This window comes from Lathyrus oleraceus, chromosome 3, assembly GCF_024323335.1.
Source record: "Lathyrus oleraceus cultivar Zhongwan6 chromosome 3, CAAS_Psat_ZW6_1.0, whole genome shotgun sequence".
Lineage (NCBI taxonomy): Eukaryota > Viridiplantae > Streptophyta > Magnoliopsida > Fabales > Fabaceae > Lathyrus > Lathyrus oleraceus.
The window spans coordinates 40,037,813-40,047,080 of record NC_066581.1 but is presented as its reverse complement, the minus strand read 5'-3'; the positions used below and the strand labels follow the sequence as shown (position 1 = coordinate 40,047,080).

General features: G+C 42.3%; 1 protein-coding gene across 1 annotated transcript; it reads right to left on the bottom strand.

Moving 5' to 3' along the window:
• Positions 1-6,335: 6,335 nt before the first annotated feature.
• Positions 6,336-7,802, bottom strand: LOC127129531 (uncharacterized). The gene has a single exon (XM_051058693.1). The coding sequence runs from the start codon at positions 7,800-7,802 to the stop codon at positions 6,336-6,338; it is 1,467 nt and encodes a 488-aa protein (XP_050914650.1).
• Positions 7,803-9,268: the final 1,466 nt, after the last annotated feature.

The following is a 9,268-nucleotide window of genomic DNA, read 5'->3' as shown; positions in this document are numbered from 1 at the left end:
TATGGATAAACATGTGTTAGATGCAGGTAAATGCAAAATGTGATGATGCTGATGAATGAATGCAATGCATAGTGCCATCCTCCAAGTCATCTGATCAACTGTTGCACTGAAGCCTGATCTCTGAACTGATCACAACCATCTGAAGGAATATGTAACCACAAATCCGACTCAGGGGTTCCGAAATAAACAGAACTGAAAGATACATCACCATCATCATCAGACAATCTCTGAGCAGATAACTACAAGATCTCTGAATCGGCCCGGGGATAACTACAAGATCTCTGAATCGGCCCGGGGATAACTACAATCTCTGAGCAGATAACTACAAGATCCCCACTGATAAATAACACGGACAGCACTCCGGCGTCTCTGAAATAAATCCATAAATCCGACTTATAAACAGGACTCTGATCAGCGGAACCAATAGTCACCATCAAAGTCACCATCAGAATATGCATCTGTAAGAATCACCCTCCCCTCACAGGTAAATTCTAATCAGGTCATCCTAAGGCGGATAATGGTCTCGACAATCGGGCAAAGATACTCAACGGGTTTGCCCTTTCGGGTGTGCCGTTGTAGCTCTCTTAAGATCGTCTAAACCAAAGATCCGGGAAAGATCGGTCACCGAAGTCAATAGCTCAAAAGAGGTAACCCAACCAAAGTGGAAAACCCCACAAAGGAAGAGCGCTCTCATATGAACCTCGTCCGGCTTGTGGTATGTCACGTTGCAACAGCATGCCCAACCAGCATGTGAGGAACGTGAGACCACACTAATCCTAGGTGCATACTCGGGCCTGGGTTTTAGCCCCACTCAGAACACCCACCCCAAAACAGAGGAACCACCTGTACAGAGGACAGCAACATGATAGTATGATGCATGCAAATATTTATGCAAATATATACACAGCAAAATAATAATAAATGCAATAAATAGAGCAACACAAGCAACCTAAACTATCCTAGAGAGCGCTAGGAGAGACTCGCTTAGGGAAGATGGACCAGCAATAGGTCAACTTCTATGTCCCCAACAGAGTCGCCAGCTATCGCATCCGCGAAAAACAACCGGCGGGCTAAAACAAAACAAACAGAGCCGCCACCGTGCGTTATTTATCCCAAAGAGGGAAAGGAAACGCTCGAAGTAAACCTGGAAAAGACATGGTCTCGCGACCAAAGAGAGATGGGATCGGGAGTCGGTTATACGAAGGGAAGGTATTAGCACCCCTACGCATCCGTCGTACTCGACGGGATCCACGCTCAGAAGGAAAGAATAAGGTTGCTAAAAGAAATTGCTCAAAACATGCACACACACTGGAATAACAAGACAGGCGGAAGAAGACGGAAGAAGGTAACTCGGCAGGATATCGCATCCTGGTCCTACGTAGTTTGTCAGAAACAAACATCAGAGTCAACGTAGTTCGGGTCACGCACGCCAAACAAAACACACGCAAACAGGCAAACATGGAAACCGAATGCCAATCGCTGGACTTACATCAGACTCCGAACCAAACAAACCCACACTGGAAACCAAATGCCAATTGATGGACTTATATCGGACTCCAAGCACACAACAATAGGATACGGAATGCCAATCGCTGGGCTTACATCTGTGTCCTAACAAACACAAGAAGGATAACACACAATAAGTTAATAGGGAGTCGGGAACTCGAGCCTAATAACTGTCAAGCAAACACACGCAAAAAGAAAAAAAAGGGTGCCCGGAGAGATCTCGTACGACCTCCTGCCTACGTACCTCATCTGGTATGAGGATCAGGGCAATGTAGTTCCCCTGAACAGGGGAGAAACTTTCTCCTAACCAGAGACTGGGAAATGACCAACTAGAAGGGAGACTGACTCGAGCCTAATAGTTATCATGTATTCCACAATGGTCCTAGGTTGAGTTTTCTATCTACTTGCACAGACAGCAAGCTAATCCTAAACAGGCAAAGCAAAGCATGCAAGCATAATCAAAACAAAGCAAACATACACAATTAGCACACACTATATACAGACAAAGTGGGCTCACACAAGGGTTAGGCTGCAAAAGCAAGCCAACTGTATCAGGGTGATGTTAGCTCTTAACCCTAACATTGATAGTTAGGGTGAAGCAGATGAAATAGGAAGTGAGGAGTGTGCCTCACAGCTCTTATCCCTGGCCTGGGAGAGCTTTAGACAAAGGAAGTGTGGGTTCAGAAAGTGGGAACCCTTCTACACTTATGACTGACTCAACATGGATCTTGGGTTAATATCCACAATGCATCAACACCAGTTGTGTGAGCAAAGGGATGACTCAACTGAATAGCAGGAGATGGATTGCACATCTCTTGTGCCTGCCAATTGCCTTATCAAAGGTCTTTCCCTGCTTGGGGACAAAGATAAACAATCACAAGCATTGCCTCTTAAGGAGGACTTCAGACAGGTGCCTGACCAAGTAACAGGCCAGGTCTTCCAGACTACATGGAGTTAGTGAGCTATACCTCAATTGGTTAAGCAACCAAGCAACAGCAAAAGCAAGTTCACAATGAACTATAGCAACTAATGTACCTGAAAACAATCTAGCTCAGTTAGTATTCAACTCAGAAAAGAAAGTCAACAGTTAACTGTACACAAGCAAACAGACAAGCTAGCTATGCATCAAGGCAAAGCTCAAGCTCAACTCAAATGACTTAGAAGCCACCTACAAAACAAACTCAAGATTAGTTCAACATTGACCAATTAGTCAACTCAAGCAATGTGAATCAATTCCCTCAATGCCATATGCTTCTTAACCTGCAAACCAAGCTCAAACATGAGAAGCAAACCTCTAGGACAAGGCCTAGGGTCAAAAAGGGAGAAATAATTCAAAACAGAACATGAAAATTGGTACAAATCAATTTCAATCAAATTAAAACAATGTCCAAGTGGTCTCACATTCATATCATACACCAATTTCATTTCACAAAGCATCTAAGGCAAAGTGTGCAAATTCAAAGCTCATTGGACCAAACAGAATGAATCAATCCAAATCCAACCAAAAATAATTCAATAAATCTCAATAAAAATCATGGCTAAACAACACTCATAACATGATCACCATACCCAAATTCAAGTCATTTGGACAAGTGGAAGCAAGGCAATTAAATTCTATAAGGCAAGGCAAGGCAAAACAAGCTCAATGAGGGAACAAAACCATACATCAACTTCAAGCAAGCATAAAACATCATCCAAACATGATATGGACATCAAACCAAAGCCAAGACAAACTTCAAAGTGTCTAGAATACATGTGCAAAATTTCAGGTTCATAGGATAAACATCAAGAATTTCACAAATCATCTAAATTCATGACTCTCAAAAAGTCCACAAATGGTCAAACAGAAAAGAAATTCTCAAACAAATTGGAAATGCACTCAAAAAATCCACAAATATTCACAAGCAATCCTAACATCCAGAAGTAGCATCATGTAAAAATTCACATCATTTGGCATTCAATTGGCATGACAAAATAATTCCTCAAGTAAAGCAAACAAAGGTGTGACACAAATTGTCACACCTACATTCAACAGATCATATCTCATCAACCAGGAATGAGAAAAATGCAAACTCTATACCAAAATGTCCATTAAGGTATCTATTTTAAGCATGCAAAATTTCAAGAATGTTGGGTAAAATCTCATCATTTCACAATCAAAATGGCAAAGTAGGTCATGGAAACATACACATACACAATCCCTAAGCAAAATAAAAATCCACACGTGCACAAATTCTGGAAAAATATTCATTAAATTCTAGACATCCCGAGGAGAATCATGCAAAAAATCTCAGATCAATTCGATCATTATTTTTGGATTTATGATTTTTTGAATGTGGATAAAAAATAAAAATCATATGAACAAGTAGCATGGATATGTACAAGTGAGATGAAATAAATGCAAAAAGGCCAAAATGAGAATGCCCTGGCTCAGATTCAAACCGCTGCGCAATTTGAATTGAGCGCTCACTTAATGAAACGCGCCGTTTCATTAAGTGATGTGGCAAGGTGTGATTGGTGCATGGGCGAGAAACAACGAAAAGCATGCAAACAGGCGCTGAACAAGATCAAATCGTTTCTGGAAAAGCAAAACCCTAATGTTCATCATGTTCATCATCATCATGATCCAACTTGCACAGAAATTCATGAAATGTATATCATTCGATTCATCTTTCAACACACATCACATATCTAACATTAATTTAACCTAATTCTTCCTAGATCAAACAAATCGAGCACAACAAGTTTCATCAACCAAACTTCAATTCCACATAACTGTTTCAATTCTTCATGAAATTAAGAGATCTAAAGCTCAGTGTGATCTATGCTCAAAGATCTACAAGATACATCAATCAATTTCATGAATCGTGCAACTCGAATTCTCACCTTGTTGGAAGTGCAAAACTGGAACACGTGTACTCAGGCCTTGGCAAGCAAAAACAGAAGCTCTACAGTGTTCATATGAATGAATGGAGGAAAGTTTTGATGTTAATTGTGCACGATCTTGCTGAAAACTCAAACTGCCATGGATGATGCTTGTGCTTCAACAGTGCTCGAATCAACTTGAAAACCTTGTGATCTTGCTTCCAACAGCCTCAATTATGCACATGGATGAAGGATTGATCAAAGCAAAGGCAATGTTTATGCAGAAAAATGGAGAAAAGTTGAGAGGAAAATTTGAAGAGCTTTTGGATCTAGATCTCAATTTCACAATTCTGTTATGATTAGCAAGAAAACAGTTATGATTATGGTTTTATATGTGTTGTTAATGATGTTCACTAATCATGATTAGGTTAATGCAAAGGTTTAAGTGAAATGCAAGTTTTAGTGCACATTAGCAAATTGCCTTGTACATGAAATAACCAATGTAACAGTGCAAGGTTTCTGAACCAATTCACTTCAAAATGCTGTTTCTAAGCCAAGGCAAGTGGAATCAAGTGAATTTAAAGCATAATTTTCAAATTGCATTTTTCCCTCCAAAATTCAAATGGAAAGTCCAATTTTTTTGCAATGGAAACTCATGGATTATGATGTGTAATTTGGATAGTACATGACAAGAGAAGAATGTTTCAAAAAATCCCACTTCATTTGGCCTTTTGGTTCAAAAGTTATGCACTTTTGAAGTTCAAATTTTCTTGACCAAGATTGATCCATAACTTGCCAACCACAAATGAGAAATTCATGTTCTTGGACTTTTTGGAAAGGTGAGAGCAAGATCTTAAACTCTCATGTTGGACAAAATTTCATTTGAAGCATTTTTGGACATGTAATCTTAAGGAGAAGACCTTTCCATTTTTGGCAATTTTGAATTACAAGTCACTTTCTATTTTTGGAAAGTTTTCATCTGACTTTATTTTCTTCATTGTTGATGTTTGAAATGTCAAATGAAACTTGTTTTGACATGAATGAAGTGTTTCTAACCCTCTCCCACCTCCAAATCCATCAGTTGACCTTTGGTTGACTTTGGTTGACTTTTGTTGACTGATAGATGAATTGGTTATGCACAGATGAACTTGAGCCTCAATCTCCTGATGAAATGGCTCAAACATGAAACCCTAGCTTCCATAAGCTCAATGAAACCATGGAATGATCCCTTATCTCAATCAAGACCTCATCTCCTTAACAAGCCCTGATTGGCACAATGCAGATGATTAGGGTTGACCAGAGGTCAAAACCCTAATCCCAAGGCATCTGGTCAAGCACAATGAATCTCTTGGTGATGACAAGACCATGATGATGATGATGTACCATTTCCAACCAAGATAATGATCCACCTCCTTGAGGAACCAAGAAACCCTAATTTGAAGCACACACCCTCAGATGGTTAGTGATCAATCCATAAAACCCTTAGGCTTGAATCTTTTAACCTCTTCATCTTCTGATCAAGACCTAGGAGGATGACTTGCTTATTGTTGCCATATGATATGCAAAGATGCAATGCCTAATGACCTAAAAATGAAATGCAATATGTTAAGCTAGTCCTAAGAGAGGAGGGCAAATTTTGAGGTGTTACACATACAGATTGAATTGTCTCCAAGGTGCCCCGCACTAGTAAAAGTATCGAGTATCGCGGGAATCGGCCCTTTGTTCGTATTAGCGGCACTCTGCGTTTGAGTCATTTAGTGAGAGGGGAATCCCAATCCAGATCTATCTTTGTTTATTGGCAAATCAAGTACTCTGGCCCAGCCTATGGGGTGTCCAGCCTGAATTATAGTCTTCGCATCTTTCCATGATGCCATGGAAAGTTTTGTGCCTGGAGCAACTTTCACTTGTGGAGTCATTTCCATGTTCACTACTTCGAAGGCTTGGAAAGGAGTCTCATGGATCTCTCATCCAACCTCAACATACTTGAACGATTCCAAATGGCTTACCACTATATCTTCTTCTCCTTTCACCACTACCAGTTTATTGTCAATCATGAACTTCAGTCTCTGGTGGAGGGTTAAGGTCACGGCGCCAACCGAGTGTATCCATGGGCGTCCCAGGAGACAGCTGTAGGCGGGGTAAATATCTATCACGTAGAATATGATGAAGAATATATGAGGCCCTATCTTCATGGGGAGATCAACCTCTCCTATCATTGTTCGCCTTGATCCATCAAATGCCCTCACGATGAGCGAGTTGGGTTTCATCAACAATCCTTCAATGGTCAGCTTGGAAAGCGAGTTCTTGGGTAGAACATTTAATGAAGATCCGGTATCCACTAATACCCTTGATAAGACTGTGTCCACACATTCAATCGAAATGTGGAGCGCTTTGTTATGGTTTCTACCTTCGGGTGGCAATTCATCATCGTTGAAACCCAGACAACTGCTAGCAGATATATTGGCCACCACCGCTTCAAACTGGTTCACCGATATTTCTTGAGGGACATATGCGGCCCTTAAGAACTTCATTAGATCTTCTCGGTACGCCTCTGAACTCATCAAAAGTGCAAGCATAGATATCTTCGACGGTGTCTGATTGAGATGGTCAACCACTTTGTAGTCACTCTTCTTGATAAGGCGGAGAAATTCGTCCACTTCGTCAGTAGGAGTTACTTTCTGAGCCGCGTTCTGCCCTTGGCCATCATCATTCACCACTTTTTTGCCAGGGTTTCTGCTTGAGGCTCCTTGATCGCCCTTGTCTGCGGGAGGTACTGGTGCAAATACTCTACCATTGCGGGTTATGCCCCCGGCTCCAGTAATATTCACACTAGCTTCTTCAGGCTTGACAGGCTCTTCCTTCATCTCTTGCTCATACAAATAGACCTTCGATTCATAATTCCATGGCATTGCCTTTGTGTTACCAAAAGCAAACGGAGCAGGGACCGTAATTACAAGTGATGTGATCGGGTATGCTGTAGCAGGCACTGGAATCGGATCATAAGGGATCTCGACAGGTACTCGTACAAGATCATATGGAATTTCAAGCGTGGATACCTCATTAGCAGCAAACATATGTTCTATTATCATCACTCCCTGGTCGATCAACTTTTGAACACCCACTTTCAACTTTTCAAAATCTTGGGGATTCACCAAACAGCCTTCGCATTCTGCATCACACCCAGGATGTACTTCATTCATCAATAATTGCTCTTTGACAACAGCCAACAAAGTTCTTATCTCCTCTACACGATACATCACCTTCTTCTCTTCTTCGGTCATGCTCACAGAAGGACCGGCATGTGGCGGCATAGGATTGTTATTGGTGTTAGGGCCATTAGGTGCGAACGAAATGGCTTTGGCATCAATTAAATCCTGCACTTTATGCTTGAAAGCTCTACAATTTTCAATTGTGTGGCTGGGTGCTCCCATATGGAATTCACAATGAGTGTTGGCATCGTACCCAGGTGGTAGTATGGTTGGAGGCTTTAACTCCCTCAGTTGTACCAGCGACCCTTTGAGCAGGTATGGCAGCATACAAGTGTAAGTGGTTGGGAGAGGATCAAACTTCCTTTCTGGCTTCCTCAGCCTCTGCTGTCCTGGTTGGTAATATTGTTATTGTGGAGGAACATATTGTTGTTGGTACGGATTTAGTTGCTGACCCACGTTCTGACCTGTAGGTATGGTGAATGGTTGTTGATAAGGATTGAGTGCCATGGCGGCCACCTGTTGGCACGGACCAGGTGCGATAGCAGCCACATGCGGATAGGGTGCCTGACGCGCCCTGTCCCTACCTCTAGCTACCGACGCGTTGTTGGTCACTCTTTCTTTCTTCTTAGAAAAACCGACATACGGTTTCTTCGCCCCATTAGACGGGCCAACAACACTCAAAATCTTTCCACTTTTCAGACCATTCTCGATTCTCTCACCAACGATTACCAAATCTGAGAATCCAATGGACGTACTCCCTACCAGCTTCTCATAATAGAGCCCCTGGAGTGTTCCTATGAACAGATCAATCAATTACTTCTCCAAGAGTGGGGGTTAAACTCTAGTTGCCAGCTCTCTCAAACGCTGGGCATATTCCTTGAAAGATTCATCTGATTTCTGCGTTAAGCTCTGGAGCTGGGTCAGATTCGGAGCCATATCCGTATTATACTGGTAATGTTTCAGGAATGCCTCAGCAAGGTCTTTCCAAGTCCGGATGGTCGTACTCTCCAGTTGCATGTACCACTCCAAGGAAGCCCCACTTACGCTGTCTTGGAAGAAGTGCATGAGTAGTTTTGCATCACTAGAGTATGCGGTCATCTTCCTGCAGTATGCTCGGACGTGCGTTCTGGGACAGTTGACCCCCTTGTATTTTTCAAAGCTAGGCACTTTGAACTTGGCAGGTATCTGAACACTGAGCACCAGGCACATCTCAGCAGCGTCCAGTCCAAAATTATTGGGTCCTTCCATAGCTTTCATTTTCTCCTCTACGGCACAAAACTTCCTATCAATTTCAGCATTGGCTGGTCCGAAAGCATCATAGACCGACTCTTCCTTAGGATTGTAGAAGGCATCATTCTGATCGTCCATTTCAAAGCCGGGAGGAACGACATGATTCTGATTGGTCGGACCTCCTCCTACAAGTGGAGGTACACCTCCTAGTGGACCCACAAGGATTTGAACTGGAGGGTTGCCAAGTGGTGGCACGGGATTGGTAGAAACGGTAGCCCTCTGATTGGCTAGACGGAGCTCCTCATGACTCCTAACGATAACTTCTTGGCCCCTGGCCACAGCCTAAATGGTCTCCATTAGTTGCCCCATCTAGGCACGCATACCAAACATCTCTTTCCTTAGAGCACTCTGGTTTTGTTCAAGCTGGTCCATGAGTGATTTCTGCTTGCTTCGGGTGT

Excerpts from the sequence above, each read along its gene's own strand:
- LOC127129531 (XM_051058693.1), bottom strand. The coding sequence starts at position 7,802 with ATGGGAGCACCCAGCCACACAATTGAAAATTGTAGAGCTTTCAAGCAT.